General features: G+C 37.0%; 1 protein-coding gene across 1 annotated transcript; it reads left to right on the top strand.

The window, feature by feature from the left end:
* Nucleotides 1-10,675: 10,675 nt before the first annotated feature.
* On the top strand, nucleotides 10,676-21,285 carry LOC129905007 (two-component response regulator ARR18-like). The gene is made up of 5 exons (XM_055980413.1): nucleotides 10,676-10,811; nucleotides 19,155-19,553; nucleotides 19,757-19,833; nucleotides 20,376-21,099; nucleotides 21,230-21,285. The coding sequence occupies exons 1-5, from the start codon at nucleotides 10,676-10,678 to the stop codon at nucleotides 21,283-21,285; spliced, it is 1,392 nt and encodes a 463-aa protein (XP_055836388.1).
* Nucleotides 21,286-22,042: the final 757 nt, after the last annotated feature.

The following is a 22,042-nucleotide window of genomic DNA, read 5'->3' as shown; positions in this document are numbered from 1 at the left end:
GGAGTCCATCTCAACTAAGTCAAACCAGCCAATTGGAGACCGACACCGCCTACCATACAAAGCCTCAAATGGAGCCATCTGAATACTGGAGTGATAACTGTTATTGTAGGCAAACTCCGCTATGGGCAAGTGCTGATCCCATCTAGCACCAAAATCAATAACACAAGCTCGGAGCATGTCCTCCAACACTTGAATTGTCCGCTCGGACTGACCATCAGTTTGTGGGTGAAAAGCAGTACTCATATCAAGTCTAGTGCCCAAACCATGTTGTAATGCTTGCCAAAAGTGCGAGGTGAATACTGAACCTCGATCCGAAATAATGGATACTGGGACACCATGAAGTCGAACGATATGGCTAATATACAACTGGGCTAGCTTATCCGCTGTGTACCTCACCTTAACCGGAATAAAATGGGCGGACTTGGTTAGTCTGTCAACCACCACCCATATAGAGTCGTAGCCACCAACGGTGGGAGGTAAACCCACAACGAAGTCCATGGTGATCATTTCCCACTTCCAAGTGGGAATAGGCATCCTCTGACTCACACCCCCAGGCCACTGGTGCTCACACTTTACCTGCTGGCAAGTCAAACACTTGGATACGAACTCTGCGATGTCCTTCTTCATCCCACACCACTAATAGTGCTGGCACAGATCATGATACATCTTGGCCGCCCCGGGATGGATGGAATACCTTGAACAATGAGCCTCTTTCAAAATAAGTCTAGTCAGGTCACCCACCTTAGGCACAAAAATTCTGTCGTCAATCCTCAATACTCTTTCCGAATCAAGTATCGCCTCCTTAGCTTCACCTCTTAATACCTTGTCTCAAATGATACATAACTTCTCATCCTCAAATTGTCTCTCCCGAATTTGGTCAACCAAGGAAGAACGTGCCTCCATAAAGGCAAGAACACCACCATCCTCTAAAATCTGCAACCGGATAAGGCTATTAGCTAGCCTCTGAACATCTCTAGCTAATGGTCGCTCCTCAACTCGGATCGCGGCAAGACTCCCCATACTAGAGGACTTCCTACTCAAGGCATCCGCCACCACATTGGCTTTTCCTGGGTGGTACAAAATAGTCACGTCGTAGTCCTTCAGTAACTTGAGCCATCTACGTTGCCTCAAGTTCAGATCCCTCTGACTGAATATATACTGAAGACTCCTATGATCAGTGAAGACCTCGCAATGCACACCGTATAGGTAATGACGCCATAACTTAAGCACAAAAACCACAGCCGCTAACTCTAAATCATGAGTAGGATAGTTTTTCTCATGGGCCTTCAACTGTCTTGAGGCATAGGCAACCACTTTCCCCTTCTGCATCAACACACCGCCTAAACCAACACCAGAAGCATCACAGTAAACAGTAAACCCCACACCTTCCTCGGGTAGAGTCAAAATAGGAGCTGAAGTCAATAAAGTCTTGAGCTTTTGGAAGCTCGCTTCACATTTATCGGACCAATGAAAATACACGTCCTTCTGAGTCAATCTAGTCAGTGGAGCTGCAATAGTGGAGAAGCCCTGCACAAACCGCCTGTAATAACCGGCTAATCCCACAAAACTACGAATCTCAGTAGGAGAAGTAGGCCTTGTCAAACCTCTAACTGCCTCAATCTTTGCTGGATCCACTCTAATCCCCTATTTGGACACCACGTGTCCTAAAAATGTAACAGAATCAAGCCAAAATTCACACTTGGAGAACTTTGCATACAACTTTTCTTCCCTCAATTTCTGAAGTACCAACCTCAAATGGCGGACATGATCTGCCTCAGTCTTAGAATACACTAGGATGTCATCAATGAATACTATCACAAAAGAATCTAAGTACGGGCGAAACACTCCATTCATCAACTCCATGAATGCTGCGGGGGCATTCGTCAACCCAAATGACATCACCAAAAACTCGTAGTGACCATAACGAGTCTGAAAAGCTGTCTTAGGAATATCTGATGCCCTAATCTTCAACTGATGATAACCGGACCTTAAGTCTATTTTGGAAAACAATGCCGCTCCCTGTAGCTGATCAAATAAATCATCAATGCGGGGAAGAGGATATTTATTTTTAATAGTTACCTTGTTCAACTGCCTGTAATCGATACACATCCTCATAGTCCCATCCTTCTTTTTTACAAACAGAACCGGTGCACCCCAAGGAGACACACTAGGGCGAATAAACCCCTTACTCAACAAGTCTTGCAACTGATCCTTCAACTCCTTCAATTCAACTGGAGCCATGCGATATGGAGGAATAGAAATGGGTTTAGTGCCAGGCTCTAAGTCAATAGCAAAATCAATATCCCTATCCGGAGGAATACCAGGAAGATCAGTAGGAAATACATCAGAAAACTCCTTAACCACTGGAACAGTATCTATAGGAGGTGACTCAATACTGGTATCCCGAATAAAGGCCAAATAAGACATATACCCTCTATCAATCAACCTCTGAGCACGAATATATGTGATAACCTTACCGGGATAGGAGCCACTAGTACCCTTCCACTCAATCTGCGGGGCACCAGGTATCGCTAAGGTAACAGTTTTAGCATAACAATCGAGAATAGCACGATGGGGAGAAAGCCAATCCATACCCAATATCACATCAAAATCTACCATCCCTAGAATAATCATATCTACCCAAGTATCATACCCGGCCAAGGAAACAAGACATGATCGATATACTCGATCCACCACTAAGGGTTCACCCACGGGTGTAGAAACATGAACGGGCACGGACATATGATCACATGTCAAATCAAAGTCAGATGCAAAATAGGCAGACACATAGGAAAATGTAGACCCTGGGTCAAATAATACAGATGCAGGTCGATGGCAGACTGGGACAATACCTGTGATAACTGCGTCGGAAGCCTCAGCCTCAGGTCTCCCTGGAAAAGCATAACACTGAGCTCCTCTACCACCTCTGGCCTGCCCAACGCCTTTACCTCCTCCCTGAGGGATTATAGCACCACCCGCACCCCTATCAGGAGTGCCACCATCTCTACTAGTCTGGGCTCTACCTCGACCTCTGACCGGCGGCGCTGGTCCTCTAACTGAAACTGAAGAACTAGGATGGGTTCCTCCTCGACCCTGGGATGTACACTGCCATGAAAGATGATCCGGATCACCACAAGTATAACATGCTCTCCCATGCGAAAACCTCTGCGATGAACCTGAAGAACTTGTATAACTACCCCGGCTAACCGACCTTTGCTGTGACCCCTGGTAACTCTGACCTGTACTATAGGACCCACGAGGTGTCTGACCATCCTCAGAAATAGGCATAGATGCATGAACTGGTCCTCTACGCTGGAAGGAACCACCTCCTCTATAGGACCCTCTACCTCCAGATAAGGTACCTGAAAACTGACCAGAAGCACGGGCCCTCTTGGGATCCCCAAACTCTTCTCTCTCCATCAACTCCGCCTCCTTGGCAGCACCCACAATGAACTGGAATGAAGCGCCCTCACGGGCGGGTCAAAAAACTGCTATACGAATGGTATAGTTCAGTCCTCGAACAAACCTGCGAATCCGCTCTGTCTCATCAGGAAGGACAGCCATGGCATGTCTAGACAGCTGGTAGAAATGAGTCTCATATTCAGCAACTATAAGTCCCTCCTGCCTCAAATTCTCAAACCGTAATCGGCTCTCTTCCTTCACACTCCAGGGGACGAAACGGTCATAAAAGGCACTAGCAAACTCATCCCAAGTCATCTGGGGTGACCCAACTGGCCTGGAACTCGTATACACTCTCCACCACTCTCTGGCTGGTCTACGTAACTGTAGTGTAGTATAACGAACTCCATGAGTCTCAGCTAACCCTACCGCCTCCAACAACTCTCGGCACATGGTCAAGAACTCGTGTGCATCCTCAGTCTTTCCACCCTGAAACTGTGGGGGGTCCATTTTTCGGAACCTCTCATATCGGCGTTGCTCGTCGTCAGTCAATATGAGCACAGGTGCATCCTGGGCTCCTCCTACCTATACTCCATCCTCATCCGCTCTAGGGCCCGTAGGTGGCTGGTCCACCGGACCCCAAATAATTGGAATCTGATGCTGCCGTGGGGTCTGAGCTCCTGCTCTAGTCTGATAACCCTCAGGTGTACCATTCATCTTCACACTCTGATTAAATCCTTATAGCGCATCCAATACTCGTATCAAAGTGGCCTGAAGCAATGGTGCAGTAGCAGACTCTTGAGGGACCTGTTCCTCTCCACCATCAATCTGTGGCTCAAGAGAAGCCTTTCTAGCACGACCTCTAGCTGGCACCGCCCCTCGGGCATGACCTATGCCTACCGCCACACCCCGACCACGGCCTCTAGTTCGGCCTCTATCCCTACCCCTAGTTGGGGTTCCAACATCAACCTCGGGAAGTGCCTCTCTTCCTCTACCTCTAGCCGTAATTCTGGTCCTAGCCATCTGTCAGAAAGGACACGCAAAAATTCAGTACCAACACAACACGCACGATACAAAGTGAAAGAACAAAGGGAAAATTTCCTAAAAGTCCTCATAGTCTCTCGAAGATAAGTACAGACGTCTCCGTACCGATCCGCAAGACTCTACTTAAACTTGGCTTGTATACACATGAGACCTATGAACCTGGGGCTCTGATACCATCTTTGTCACGACCCGAATCCGGGTGTGATGGCACTCATCTCAATCCACCGAGATAAGTCAGCCTAATACCCAATGAAAAGTAGATGCGGAAGAAAAAGAAAAGAATTAAAATTTAACTTAAGCGAAAACACGTAAAAGAAACTCAACATCCCCCAAGATTGGTTGTCACGTGTACAAGCCACTAATTTATTATCGAAGTACGAAAAGAAATACAGTCACAATGTCTTTGTCTCTAGAATAGGACTAAAACATAAGAAAAGAGAAAGAGGTGTCCGCTAGATAGATGTAACAGCTACCTCGACACTCGGAATGATAGCCTCGGATGTAGTAGAAAATGCTAGAAGATCAAGCAGGTCCGGTCTCACAACCTACACAAGTGTGGAAGCAAGGGGTGAGTACCAAACAACACGGTACTCAGCAAGTGGATAACTAACACTAAGCAAAACTTAATAGATACAAGTACTCCTGTCCTCCCAACCGAACCTCCTTAACTACAACCTGCATAAAATCAGGCCAACTCTACACTTGTACAATAACAACAGTAATACAGTCCACAAATACTCATCAATAGTCTCGTCAATGAATCATACAAAGTCAAGTTCAGCACACATAGAGAAATATGGGGGCAAACACAAATCCACAAATATCAGAAAGGTGCAATGCAGTGCAATGAAATGATGGATGCCTGTCCTATCGGTACACATCCACTGAATCACAGTCCGGAATCCATGGGGGACATTTCTGTCCATGTAACCTGCCACGGAACGTTTGGCCCGTCCCCTTAATATATATATATCTTGCCACGGAGCGTGTGGCCCAACCCTTTTATTTCATAATACCTGCCACGGAGCGTGTGGCCCGACCCCTTTATTTCATATTACCTGCCACGGAGCGTGTGGACCGACCCCTTTGTTTCATATCATTTTCAGTCTCAACACAATATGTCAGAACCAATGCAATCAATTCATGTTCATATAATTCACGATAATAACATGACAACAACAATAATTTTTCCTATCTCACATCAACATAGTAATTTCACATTCCAAGATAAACCCATAATCACAACATATCAATTCCACCAATATATGTCATTAAATCACCATTTTATACCTCTCATCTCCATCTTTAAGGCCAATTATACAATCAATAACCAGTCTAATTTTCATTACTCTCCAGTACACCTAACATGGAAATACAAGAATCTATAAGCTTAAACTGAGGTTTAGAAATTCACTTGCCTCAAATAGTCAAGCAATTACTCCGAGACCTGAGCCTCCCCTTTTCGCTGGATTTCCAAATCAATGTAATCTAATCAAATGAATAATCATCATAAGATTTCGAAATTAACAACATTCATGTCACTATATGTCTAGCCTAGACCCAAAACTTACCCAAATCTATAATCAAATCCTAAACATCAAGTCTAGGATTAGGTCTCAATTCCTCCAAACATCATAAACCTAATAGTATTCAAATAATACAATACACTTAATATTTAATTTGATATACCAATATATCAAAACTTGAATAATAATATGATCGCTACAAGAAAAGGAATCCAAAATTAACCCAAATTGTATGAAACCAGTATGTCTTAATCTGCATGACTAAGCAAAACCTTATCAAATTTTGTATACAACCAAATGATTATGACCAAATCTTTCTTATTAAGATAGCTTGCCGTCTTAGTAATTAGGTTTTGCCTTAATGATTTGTACAATGGTTCTTTAATTAGTACTAATTGTTTTGGTGGTAAACAGTACCACTTAACTTAGTTAAAAAAAAGAAAGAAACAGCGCCAACGTTTTCAACTAAAACATACGTCTTTCACCTAACTACGTAAAGCCAAGAACATATATATACTAATTTGCAGAACAGCAATTAACCATTACCTGAAGCAGTTTTTGGTTTCTCTTCGCGAGCGCCCTAGATAAGTTTTTCTCCTATTCTCTTTTTTTTTTCTAACCAATTATGAATTAAAAGTAAAACCCTACTACTTATTTTAATAAATAAAGTGATATAAGATATTAACTAAACTAACACTTTAGTCCATCAATTAGATTAGTTACCTAAAGTTACCCCTCAACTAATTAACCAAAGTTACCTAAAGGTCCAAAATTTTCAACTTAAATATACGAAAAGGGTCTTTTATGAAAAAAAAAAGAAGGGCTAGTTTTTTTTTTTGAAATTACCTAACGGGTCGTTACATTATCCACCACTAAAAATCATGTTCGTCCTCGAACATAAAGTAAAGGAATATACCTGAAGATTCAAAAAGATGGGGATATTTGGCACGCATATCAGCCTCTATCTCCCAAGTCGCCTCTCCGACTGAACGGTGCTTCCATTGTACCTTCACTGAAGCTATCTCCTTGGTTCTAAGCTTACGAACCTGCCTATCTAGAATGGCTATAGGCTCCTCCTCAAATGTCAAGTCTGGACCCAACTCCACTGAATCGAGTGATAACACATGGGAGTCATCCGGAACATACTTTCGAAGCATGGAAACATGAAACACATTATGCACAGCCGATAAGCTAGGTGGCAAGGCCAATCTATAAGCCACCTCTCCAACTCGTGCCAAAATCTCAAATGGGCCAATGAATAGAGGGCTGAGCTTGCCCTTCCTCCCGAACCGCATCACGCCCTTCATGGGAGACACTCGAAGCCAAACATGATCACCCACCATGAACTCCAATGGTCGAACTCTCCGATCTGCATAACTCTTTTGCCTACTCTGGGCTGTCAAGAGTCTACCCTGAATTCTACGAACTTGCTCCATAGCATCTCTAAGCAAGTCTATGTCTAAGGAGTCCATCTCAACTAAGTCAAACCAGCCAATTGGAGACCGACACCGCCTACCATACAAAGCCTCAAATGGAGCCATCTGAATACTGGAGTGATAACTGTTATTGTAGGCAAACTCCGCTATGGGCAAGTGCTGATCCCATCTAGCACCAAAATCAATAACAAAAGCTCGGAGCATGTCCTCCAACACTTGAATTGTCCGCTCGGACTGACCATCGGTTTGTGGGTGAAAAGCAGTACTCATATCAAGTCTAGTGCCAAACCATGTTGTAATTAACCAAAGTTACCTAAAGGTCCAAAATTTTCAACTTAAATATACAAAAAGGGTCTTTTATGAAAAAAAAAAAGAAGGGCTAGTTTTTTTTTTGAAATTACCTAACGGGTCGTTACACTTATAAGTTGTTTTTATATGTTTTTCTATATTTAAAATAAATAAAATAATCACATATGTCATTTTTTAGGATCATGTCTTTTAAAATCAGGATATTCCAGAAGTATAATTTTGAAATCGTGATTACTAGGCTTATAAATCAGGATCAATTCACCTTCTTAATGGATTAATTATACTTAACTAATATTTTCAATTGAAATGTAAAAAGAAATACATTGAAAAAATTGAGGAGGAAAACGAGAAGAAATTGACCAATTTAACTTGTTTACGCGCCAATGTAGAGTGCAATACACAAATTTAAATGCCAGCATTAGATGTTCATAAGATACATATATGTCAAGTAATAGTGTTTATATGTTCACTAAATAAGTTTAAGTATCTAATTTACATATTGTGACAAGTTAGAGGGACTATTTTGGTATTTAGATAAAATTATTATATTGTCAACTATAAAAATGTTTATAAGACAGTCTGATGAAAAATAATTCTCCAAGTGTTGAAGGTAGTTATCCAATGGAAGACCCTTTTGGTGATATGCCAGAAGAAATTTGTGTGTTACTGATAGATCAGGACAAAGATTTTATTACTGATCAAATGATTGATTTGCTACAATCTCACAAATATAAAGGTGACATCCCTAGAATGTATACCCTTTGTTTCTTTGATATACTGAATTCCATATGATTTCTTTTTTATTATATAGAAATTTAATTGATATAATGTTCATTTTCTTATTTGTGATTTTAACATCGTCTCTTTTTAAATTTTATTTATCTTGTAAATCTTGAATTTCTGTTTTCTTTGTTATGATAACAATATTTGTATACTTGTTTATGCTATTTTACAAATTAATAATTGTGTTTTATGTGGTTATAAAGAATCAAATTAGGTTCTCTACTGTTACAAGCATATCACACACTTGATTAACTTTCTTCATAAAGATGTATATGATTTTTCAAAGGGGATAGATTGTTCTATGTTAATTTTGTGTTGTTCTAATTTTATCAGATTTTTTTCCCCATAAGAGACATAATTTTACATTAATTTTTATTATTTAATCAACTTACATGTGTTTTACTCTTCATCGTTTTGTAGAGAAAAAAAAAGAAAAAATTGTTCTTTGTCAACTGGCCTAGAGTGACATGGAGTTAGTGGAGAAAAATTAATTAAATTCCTCAAAAATAATTTTTGAAAGTGTAGATCTTTAATTTTTACAAATCTATCATTCATTGTAGAAAAAGATAAATTCACTTGGATGGTGGAGGCGCAAAACTAGGGCAAGGGAGGAAAGAGAAAAACACAAGAGAAAGACATAATAAGAGATGATCTGGCTATCATTAATAGTTTAGATAATCTTTTATGTCTTTTATTGGATGTAAGAAAAAATTGGGTACCTCTGATTTTCATGACAAAAACATATATCTTTCTATTTTTTTCCTTTTATTATACAAAAAAAATTTGGAAGACTTGATTTTCGTGAAGAAAAAAATTGTGGTTTTTTCTTATTTGTTATTTTCTTTTGGTTTCTCAATTACTTTCTTAGTATCTATTGATTGTTCCTATTCAAGATGTGCTAAATTTTTTTGAATTAAATTTCTTTTTTAGATTTTTTTTCTTTTTTAGATTTTTTTTAGGTACCATGTAGTACACATACATAGAACAAAATACTTTGTAGGAATTAAATTTAATTTTGCACTTCTTGATTAGCTTAAAGAACATATAGAGCAAAATCTGATCGAAAAAGGAAGTTTATAATCCTTTTTCTTCTTTTAGAAACACTTGAAACTCAAAATCAATGCCTAAATGATGGATTAGGATTTCAGTTTATTAGATAGTAAAGATAAAAATGCACCCTCATTGCAATTCATTAAGTACTATTATAATAGGTATTATACTATTATAATAGGTAATACTTCCTCCGACCCATTTTATATGATGTAGTTTCTTTTGACACGAAATTTAAGAAAGAAAAATATTTCGAAACTTGTGGTCCAACATAAATGATAGATATTTGTGTGACTATAACTCATTTCATTAAGGGTAAATTGACATTTTAAAGTCAAATTGTTATTAAATAAAAATATGTCATTCTTTTTAAACTGACTAAAGAGAAAAGTGAATCATATAAATTGGTCAATATTCTATAACAATTTATGATTCTTTTGTTGGCTTATTATCTTTTAGTCGTTAATACTTTTGTTGTCATGCACAACTAAGATTCTTGAATTCAATTAAATGATACTATAACCACATATATGAGACATGTAATAACACAGATTTCATATATAACTTTCTATTAATATCTTCATATTTAATTGAATTAGTTATCTTATCGATGTCAAAAACATAAAATATCACTGCTAGGACAATAGATAAGTAATATGAGAATATTAGAGTTTATTGGTAACTCATTTTTTATAATTTGTTAAATCTTCTAAACTCTCGTTACATAGTTATGAAATAAAAATTACCTCATAGTTTGTTATCCTATTATTTCTCACTTTATAGTATCTTATTTATATTTGGTGTTTATTTATTTTGACAAGTTATTGAATAAATTGGAATAGATTTTTTTTATTAAAAAAATTCTATAGAATCTTCTCTATTCTATATTAATCCAATTATTTACTCTAAAATAATACTCCATATATCTTTTCGTGTGAACCTATCTAATGAAGATTGCACATGTCATGTACAACGTAAGTTGATTAATATATGTTATTTCATAAACTAAAGTGTAACAATATAACATGATAGTTCATGATTAAATTTGAATATGAAATAAACATATCTAAATGATTTCATGCTTTTTACTGATTTCAAAGTGCATGGATATATACAGTTACGACAGTCATGGCTCTTAAGGCAATGTCAATGCTCTCCAAAGGAAAGAAGAATATTGATGCGATGATAATCAATGTCAATTCACCGGATGCACATTGTTTTGAACTCTTGGTCCAAGCTGCGGCCTTGAATATAGTCTCACTCTGTAAGTATTTATAACTCTATCTTTCACTTACTGTTATAGTGTGTGAAGTCAGTTATTTTAATTAATACACTATAAAAAATAATTATTTAATTAATACACTATTAAAAATAATTAACTATAAAATTTATCGTTAATGTCACCACCCGAAATACGAGTGTGATGGCACTTGCCATTTCTCACCGAACAAGTCAGCCCAACCCACTAAATGCGGAAATAAAAGAGGAAATAGTCTAAAAATAAGCAATTTATATGAAAAAGCGAAAAATCTTACTTCATGACAAAATCCCCCACGGACTGATTGTCATATGTACAATCCTTCTAGTACAAGATACTAAAATAATTACAAGTCTCAACCTTTGTATCTCAAATAGATCAAAGTAAAAGATAAAGAGGAATAGGAAAGATGGCCGGCATCAACAGCTACCTCTCGAATTTCCTCAGTAAGCCACGGATGGAAAATGAGAGAATGGATCACTGTTAGGGCTCAGAGCCTACACAAGTGTAGATAGCAAGGGTGAGTACTACCGACACGGTACCCAACAAGTGAACAACTAAGACTAAGCTAAGCTAATAGGACAAACATACTCCTGTCATACCATCCAACCCCTAGAATACAACCTGCAAGGAAATCAACTCAGTCTAACAGTTCTAACAGCACAGTACAAGTGTACATATAAGTCTCCACAACAGTACAACTCAAGTATCAAATAGGGTCTCATCAGTGAATAATACAGATCAAGGAGATATCAGGGGTAAAACAATCCAAAATGGCCAAAGATGTATGATGCAATAAAATGCAAGTATTCACAATAAGTCAAGTATCAACTCATATCGAACAAAACAAGCATAAATCCTCTCATTTGCCATATTTTACCCCTTACTTCAATATCAAACAATTTAAACATCAATTAAGCTCAACTAATCCTCAAAATCATTTTCCATCACTTCCAAGAACGTAAAAACACGAATACATAATTCTATAAACATAGACATAGGTTTAGAAATTCAGTTGCCTCGATTTCAATCTCAAACTACACCAAAATTTTAGATTTACCCTTACATCGATATTTCGAATTAAGATAATCTATTTAAATAAGCAATCCCAATAAGAATACGAGCCTAACGATACCCAATTCAATATTGTAACACCAGGCCCAAAATTGACCCGAAAAACTCAAAACACCCGATTTAAAAAATGAAAGAAAAATCTGGAAATTTTTACATAAAAACGATCATTGAAGCATTTGGAAACTATTAGTTAAAATAAAATTGAATTTGGACTTAAAACCACTAAGAATCATCAAAACATTAAAATTTTGATCTCTTGAAAACCCCAAATCCGAGCTAAAATCAGTAGATAATTGATGGAAAATGATGAAATCATGATAAGAGGACTTACCCAGCCAATATCCCTCGAAAATCCCTTTCAAAATCGCCTAGGCCGAGCTTCTAGGGTTCAACAATGGAGGAAATGGGATAAATCCCGATTTTTGGGAAATTTCAAGTCTGCCCAAGCATTTCCCTTTGCGATCGCAACACCCCTCCTTGAGATCGCGAAGAGGAATTCCGATCAATTCATTAATTGACCATCGTGCTCGTGGAGAGGGACACTCGATCGCGATGACTGATCAAGCTCACACTTCGCGATTGCGACTAAGCCTACGCGATCGTGAAGAACAACATTACAGGCACCAGATATTAGTAGAGCACAGCTAAATCACTAAGTCTTAATCTCGGAATCAACCCTCGAGATTCGTTCGTAATCCCGAGCACACAAAATTTATATGCTACAATACGAATTTCAATGTTCTAGACTCAATGGAACCATCGAAATTCGAATTTGAGGTCTTCTTGACCTGAAACTCAAAATGTTGCAACTAAACTAACTTAGGCCTCCAAATACCAAAATGGGATCGAGACCTCTAAAAATTCAACTAACACATCTTCTAGATCAAAAAACATCCCTCAAATCCAACGAAGTCATCAAAATTCCATTCCGACCGTCGAAACTTCAAAAGTTGACCAAAGTCAAACCTTGGCCTAAAATTCATCAAATTGCCAACTCAAGACCTCAATTCTTCGTTACAGCCCCAATTCTAATTTTGTAAACTCTCCCAGACCAATTTCCGCATTATGGAGCTGTTGGAATCGATGAAATTCCATTCTGAGACTCGTTGCTCCGGCTGACCTAAAATGTCACTTTTAAACTCTTAAAGCTTATGAAAACTCAAAATTCTCAAAACCCATTTTTTCATAGAATTTTTTCTCAAACTCAATACTCAACAAAAATCAAAAATGACTTAGGGCAACTAGGAGGAGGGGAAAAATGGTTATTTCACAAAAAATTTCAAAAATGACCTTCAAGGCCATTACAGTTAATCTATTATCAAATAGTCTATGACTAAACAAAATTTATATAATCTAATGTTAAATAAGATTAGCGTTCATGTCACGCCCCGGGAGGGTACCCTAGACGTAACCAGCACTCAGAAACCATTTCTGGCTCCCAAGCGAACCACATAGCCTGATCACACATCCGTTCATTCATTCATTCAGCGGAAAGTTTTAAAAAAATAAAGAATAATTTAGCGGGCAACTCAAATCACCCATCCAACTCAAAGAATAAAGGTCATGGGCCAACAGATCAACTAAAATATTTGTCATTAAAAATAGTTTGAAAAGAATAATTTAAGGAAAGAAATACTCAATCGACCCTTCACTATCTAGTCTATGAAGCCTCTATCACTACTATCTAATTGGTGCCAATGACATGTTCATGGCTACCTCAAATCAAAATAAAAAGGGCTAACTCGATGAAAGAATGATATAAGCGGTGTCCTCCGGATGAAGGGAAGGACTCACCAATACGCTGAGTGTGTATAGATCCTCAATGGTACTTCTATTGACGATCTCTTAAACATGTCTCTACATCATGAAACGATGCAGGTCCAAATGAACGTCAGTACATGGAATGTACGAGTATGTAATATGGCAGAATGAAACATACCTCAAGGAAGAATATCATCGATCCAAATATCTCACATCAGAAAGATAAGAGAGACTCAAATAAGGCATCATAAGTCTAAAGTAAGAATACCTTTTTAGAAAAAGACCAATCACACATCATACAATCCAATCCAATCATACACAATACAGTTCAATCAAATCGTATATCATCTGATTTAATCTTATCGTATACAATCAGTTCAATCCGGTCATATACGATCCGATCCAATCCAATCATATAACCTTCCATCGTATACTATCCAATCACATATCATATAATCCAATCCATCACACATTACCTAATCCGATCATATAAAATCAATTCAACAATCAACTCAACAATCAACTCAAAGGACTCAACTCAATAGCTATGCAAATTAAATTATGCAATGTTTTACAATTCAACTCAATCATCTACAATCACATTCAAACCAATCATATCAAGCACAATCCATTCAATTGGGAGTTTCTCTAACCGACAACCATCACCATATGAGCGAGTGATAGTACAATAAGCCGACGTTGTTGCCACGTCCGTTCATACCTTGCCAGGGTATGAATGAATCAACCATTCATGGATCCAATCCAACCAAGTCCTATAATGTCAGGACAATAAAATAGGAAACATCCGACTTTAACGATTCAATCCCATGGGAAGAATCCGACTTTAACGGTTCCATCCCATCCTACGTTTGGCGAAGTAGTTTATTGGTTCGAGTATGGACTATACTCTTACCCAATTCGGTGCTCGATACTCCTCTCAAGACTCAATATGCTCATATCTATCAAGTGAGTAAGATACTCAAAATACTCATTTAGCCTCTTAGGACTTAGTTTCAAATCGACCCATTTAGTCTCATTGGACTCTTTTCAAATCGACTCATCTCAATCATCAAACTCTTCTCTTCAAATTTGATACCATCTCAACTTAAAGGATGTAGAAAATATTATGTACATTTGAAATATAATTCCAACTCCTCAACTCAACTCAAAATATATACTTTAATGTAAAAATACTCAACTCATTTATACTCAAAATACTTGTGTTCAAAAATAATTAAAATACTTCTCAAACTCAACTCATGCTTAAATCTCTTTTTGAATCATAGATGAAAATAATTACTCTTTAAACTCAAAATAGTGTATGAATAGTTTATGCAAAAATGTTTCCAAAATCATTTATTTTCAAAATGTTCATAAGATTCCAACCACATCAAATTAGGTAAATCACATATCACATAATCATATTAGACTCCAATCCACTTCATCACACAACATCCTCATCAACATAATCTCTTCATTCACATCATCGTCGAATACCATTGTTCACATCATCATCAAACATCATCATCACATCACTATCATCATCAAACATTATCATCACATCATTGTCAAATATCATCATCACATCAATCGTCAAACATCTACTCCAAAATCCTTAATTTAGTCCTATGTTTAATTTATGGAAGCAAAAAGACATTCTTAACTATCCAATTCATTCTTTTCATTCCAATCAATACATATATACACAAAACCATCCACCTCAACCTCAAGACAATTATGACAAAGAAATCTCATCTCGGGTTCATGTGAATGAAACATGAATCCATACTCTCAACAAACTCAACTCAAGAATATCGTTAATACCTATAAATCTATATACCAAGATCTATTTGTAGTCAATAATTATGAAAGATAAATATTTAGTAACTCAAGTCATTAAAAATATCAATCAACCAATAGTATCTAAAAACATTCTATAGTTTAGGAAAACTTTCAAAAAAACCTTCTTAGAAGGTTCAACTCTTTCACAACTCCTATCCAACACATCTATGGGCATATGGAAGAACTCAATCCATATTTTAGGTTAGCCTTACATACCTTGTGAATACTTTAAAGAGACCTAGTTGCTGGGTCTTCAATGGGAGACTTGAATCCTTGAAGCTCTTGGAACAAATCCTTGTTGGAAATAGAGAAGAAGAAGAAGAAGATGAAGAAGAAGAGAGAGGGATTTTCTAGGGCATTTTAGAGAGAGGGTGAGGGATTGAAAATGGTCCCAAAATATGCTAAGGATAATACATATATAATTTGGGATAATTCCCAAATTGCCCTTTCTCCAAAATTCTGAAAATAGGCTGAAAATGCTCCTAGCACGATAGTGGCGCGTCGCGCCATTGCAGCGCCAGGTCGATTAGGGCTAAAACCTACACACCCATTAGTGGCGCACTACACTAAGGACCAAACTACTTAGGCATGTTCTTGGCGCGATAGTGGCGCATCGCGCCCTTACAGCGCCAAGCCCAAGTTTTCTGGGTTCTGGAAAATAGGCTTGAAAAACCCTGCTACCCAATAGTGGCACATCGCGCCAGAGACCAAATGTCACGCCCGGGAGGGTGCCCTAGATGTGATCGGCACTTGAAAGCCATTTCTGACCTTCAAGCGAACCACCTAACTCAACCATTCCATCATTCAGTCATATACGCTCAAAGGAAGGCTCAATTATAACATGCTATTTACAATATGGGGGCCGAAGGCCAAACATGTTTAACTCAACAAAATAAGTATAATAGGACTCCTCAAAATAACAGTCCAACCTCTCTACACTCTAGTCTATGAAGCCTCTATCAAAGTCTGGAAGTTGCCAATGACAATCCCATGGCTACCAACAATCAAGATAAAGGAAACTACAACAACAAAACTATACAAGGAATCAACATCCTCCGGAAACTAGGAGGACTCACCAACTAGCTCGGAGTGTATGTGGATCTTCAACGAAGTGCCAGTTGATGATCTCTAGTACCTATCGCTGCATCATAAAACGATGCAGGCCAAATGGCGTCAGTACATGGAATGTACGAGTATGTAAAATGGCCGGAGGAAACAAACATCAAGAAAGCATCGATATCAACTCAGAAGCTCAACTCATATATATATATACATAACAACTCACTCAAGTGCCCTAAGTCTAACAAGAAGTGTTTTAGACCGGACCAAATCTTATGCCACTCAACTCAACTGACTCAGAGTACTATCAAGACCTAAATGGGAGTTTCTCTTATCCGACAACCATCACTTATGAGCCAGTGACAGTACAACAATCAGACGTCGTTGCCACGTCCGTCCATACCTTGCCAAGGCATGAACGCCTCCCTAATCATGGATACCATCGATTAGTCAAGTCCTATTATTTCAGGATAATAAAATGGGAAACATCCGACTTTAATGGTTGATCCCATGGGAAGCATCCGACTTTAACGATTCCATCCCTACCTACGTTGGCGGAGTAGTTTCTGGGGTTCGAGTATGGACTATACTCTTACCCGCTTCGGTGCTAGATACTCCTCCCATGACTCCATGCTCATAAGACTCCCTCCAATCATCTCAAACAAGCCCTCACGGCTAGTTTCATGTGGGACATTGCCAACTCATCAACTCTATTCTTATTTCAACTCAATTAAGTCATAATGGCAAGTTCCATTTAGGACCTCGTCCACTCGTCAATTCTATCCTCCAATTAACTCAATCAAGCCTCATTTAGATAAGAATTCATGACATCTCCTCAAGACTCATCACAACTCTATGGCTTTAGCTCAACAATTCAAGTAGAATAACACATTTAAGGAATTGACCTATGCAACATAATCACATGGCTAAAGAGATCAACAAAACATAATAACAAGTCATCTCCATCAACTCATACTAACATGAAGGTCTTAGGAACTTCTTAGCTCAACAACATCAACACATATAGCATCAAATAAATAGGGGACAAAACTCATTCAAACATAAACCATACCAAGAAACTCCATTTTCATGGACATCTAACCTCAAAACAAGAGTAGGGCACATGGGTGGACTCAACCCATGTTTTGGATAGCCTTACATACCTTAGTGAAGACTTGAAGAAAACCTTGATGTTGGGTCTTCAATGGGGAACTCAAATCTTGAAGCTTTTGGAACTCTCCTTGTTGAAAATGGAGAAGAAGAAGAAGAAGAGAGAGAGATAGAGGAACTCCTAAGGCTTTTTAGAGAGAGAGAGAGTGAGGGATTGAAAATGATCGCAAAATATGCTAAGGCTGATACATATATTATTTGGGGGAATTCCCAAATTACTCCTTCTCAAAAGTTCTGAAAAATAGGAAAAAAAGCTCCTGGCGTGATAGTGGCGCATCGCGCCATTGCAGCGCCAGGCTGATTATGCCTAAAACCTGCACATCTCGTAGTGGCGCGCCGCTCCAAGGACTAAACTACTGAGGCACATTCTTGGTGCGATAGTGGCACATCGCACCCTTACTACGCCAAGGCCAGTATTTTCTTGGTTATGGAAATTGGCTTGAAAAACCCTACACACCTTTTAGTGGCGCACCGCGCTAGAGACCAAACTACTGAGCCATGTTTCTAGCGCCATAGTGGCGCGTCGCGCCACTGCGGCGCCAAGCCCAGTTTTCCAGTAATTGCAACCCAGGCCTGAAAATCTGTGCTGTGCTAGTTCATCTTAGGATCGTCATATATTTTGACTCCGAACTTCAAAAATTACATTCTTGGTGGCGTTGGAAATAAGACTCGATGACCTTTAATTTGGTAGGTAGTGGTCCATCCAGCTCATCATATTTCAAACGATATAGTCGTTAGAAGTTGACCCTTATACAAACTCCTTCGACAACTTACCCAAGACGAATTCTTTTGGACTTAGCTTGGTTATAAGGATCCCTTATGACCCCACATCATCTCTACCACTCTTTAATTACTTAGGAACTCATCCTAACTCATGCACACGGTTCACAATAATTGGATTTGACCCTACACGAATAGAAGAAAGGTCTGAATCTTAGGGAAAAATTTTGGGGGGTGTTAAAGTTCATTTTTATTTTATAGTGACATAAATTATCCACTGCTAATATTATTTTAATTTTCAAATAGCAGTTATTTTGTAACTTTATTGTTATTATAAGGAACAAAATTCAGTTAACATACTTGAAATTAACTAGTCATATAATGTTTCGATCAATATGGCATGGATATCCTTTATGATTTTATTGTTACAGTGGGTAAAATTAGCTTTTTTAATCAATACACGACAACAACAAAATATTCCTATATATAGTCCATTTGTAGCTATGATAATCCGTTGTTAAATAGAACTAGTGACGGATTGTTGTTATTTATGCCACAAAAGTTATCGTTGTTAATCATTTTTTATAGTGATATAATAAATGATTATTTTTTAACATTACTATTGTCACAATAGATAAAATTCAGTGAACATGTGTGAAATTAATTATTTGCATAATGCATAACATATATTCTAATTGCTAGCTTCTCGATATAATTATGCAGTTGTATGTGATGAACACAATGAAGTCTTAGCAAAAAAGGCTTTTGACAATGGAGCTTACCTTTACATCAAAAAGCCACTTGATGAAGTAATTGTGAAACACTTGTGGCAATTTGTATTGAGGGAAAAAATACAAAGAGAGAAACTGATAAAAGGACAAGCAGGAAAGGAGAATATGCCTATTACTACTGAGGAACGGAGCAATAATATTCATAAGACTGAAAAAGATGGAAAATACAAGTTGAAAAGGAAAAGAGACACAAAAAGTACAAAAGAGATTAATGAAGGAGAAAGTCAAAGCAGTGCTATTAATAAGACGGTTACGCATAAGAGCTGCATAGTATGGAATGATGATCTCCATTTCAAATTCACGGAAGCTATAGAACAACTTGGTGAAGGAAGTATGTTTATCTCACTATTAATTAATTTTGTCTACAATTCATTTCTATATACATAACGATATGAATAGTGAGAATTCATACTTATAGCGTTAACTTGTTTAGAATTAATGAATAGTGATTATTGTATTTAGATGTACCTCGGCTTAATCTAGAAATATTAAAGTAGTGATTAAATTAAAGTTACTTTCTAATGAAACATGCAGGATGTTACCCGACAGATATTCTTAAAGTGATGAACGTGCCCGGTCTTACCAAAAAACAAGTTTCTAGCCATCTTCAGGTACATGCTTAAAGAAAGTGATAAATTATGTATATATCATATATTTATATTTGTTTGGTAAAGGGAAAATTATTTTGCAAGAAAATATTTTTTTTAAGTTATTCGTAGTACTTAGTTACTAGAAAATATTTTTCTTAGAATGATTTCATCAAACACTTTTGACATCTATATTTTTTAACAACAATCTTAATTTTAATTCTATATCAAAATCATTTATCAGAACAAAAATTTAATTTTACATCAATTCCACCGTAAATGTTTGGAAATTATTCTCATCTTTAGTCCTCAATTTTTTTTTTATCAAAACACACGCTAAGTAAAGAGGATTAGTAATAGTCTTTTATTAAATGTTTAGTGATAGGAGTTATTTGTTGCTAATTTTATTTTTCTTGTAATGATTATTTAATGAAATAGTATTATTGTCAATCTTTAATTCAAAAGATTTTTTATCGTTCATCGGTTATCAATACTTAAATAACAATGAGTTGAGACAATAATTATATCCATAGTACAACTCTCCTTTGATTTTTTTCTTCTTTCAGAAATGGCGTAGGAATTCGAGACCTCAGAAAGAGCGAAGATATATTCATCGAGGATCCTCAAGTGGTTCTCAACAAAAAAATAGCTATAACACATCATTAGAAAGAAAGAAAAGAAATAGTTGTAAAAGTTTTGGAAGAATGCCTCGTCTTCAAACAAATATTCCAAATCAAATCCATAAAGGCCCAGAGTTTCCACCGATACTTAATACCAATAACATTTATGCAAGTTCAACTCAACAACAGTTTCATCACTCACAATTTCAGGTTCAACCCCACTACCTCAACCCATTTTTGTCGGTCCAAAACGCTGCTGGCAGTGGGATACAACAGCACAACCTGTTATTTGGAATGTTGGGTTCAGAAAACCCAAGTTTTGGGAGAACTAATTATAGATCTGGTCTGGCGTTTAATAGTGGGGATCATCATAATTACGGTATGGATCATCATACTCAAAATGATTGTAGCACAATGACTCCTGATGTAAATGTTGGAACAATGATAATAAATGGATTGGGTGCCACAAATGCTAATTTTCAGCAATATACTGGTGAACAAAACATGTTTGATCTGAATAGTATCATCAGGACTTCAGATGTGAATGATATTGAAGGAAGAGATTCAAATGCATTGGAAGATTGTGATGCGTATTTCAATTTCAATAATATGGATGATCTGCTCCAAAATCCTCAATCTCCAAGTGCTATCCCACCTAATGAACATGACAGTGAGTTTGTGCTTTTATCTCATTTCGTTTACTACTCTATTTATTTGAAATATTAATTTGAAAGAGTTGAATTATGAGATAGTCACTCAACTAGTATATTACCTTTAAAAGTTACATTCTACATATGCAGGTGACAACAACATCGAGTATCCAGCTTCCAAGAATAGCAAGCTTCCTGATGAATAATCCAACATGATGATAAGATGATTTGCAATTCCTTTACTTTCCAGGGCCACCAGCAGCAAGTCCAACAGCAAGCAACCAAGCTTTTATTTAAGTTTTACCAAAACAGAATGACAATATTTATATTTTAGCATTGAAACTATGACATTTCGATTTTCAGTATTTATGCCCATCCCTAAGGCTTACTATTAATCAACTTAGACATTCTATTTCTATATGTGGCTTTATAACAAAAAATCATCAAGTGTTGCTTTCTTATTTTCTTTATTATGAAAATCAATGACTAGTAACAAATGTAGGAAAACAGTAAATTGAAGTAATACTGCTATAAAAGAATAATCTTCCAAAAAAACGTATTATTGTAAAAATGGTTATTTATTTTATAAGTAAAGAATTTTTATTGGTAAAATATAACATAAATGCCTAATATCGGAAAAACTTAGCTTTTATAATGAAGTGTAGTTTTTTCCAGTAATCTAGTGAAGTGTAGTTACATCAACATAATGTTATAGAGATATTGATTGTACTTTCATTTGCTTTTAGGGAGAAAGCGTTTACAATAATATGATGGAAAATCTTTAGGATAGCTCAAATTCATTATTATTGAATTTGAATTATCACTGAATTATACACCAAGCTTGACTCTTTGCATTGTTACTTCAAAGCTTGAGTATCAAAAAAGTTTTGGGAAGGAATCCACTTAAGAGGTTGTTTAGTTAGTGGGATAAAGGATAACAATTTCGAAATAAAATGCAAGATT

Source organism: Solanum dulcamara, chromosome 10, assembly GCF_947179165.1.
Source record: "Solanum dulcamara chromosome 10, daSolDulc1.2, whole genome shotgun sequence".
NCBI classification, from domain to species: domain Eukaryota; kingdom Viridiplantae; phylum Streptophyta; class Magnoliopsida; order Solanales; family Solanaceae; genus Solanum; species Solanum dulcamara.
The sequence above is the reverse complement of the archived record's forward strand: the minus strand, read 5'-3'. Positions and strand labels throughout refer to the sequence as shown.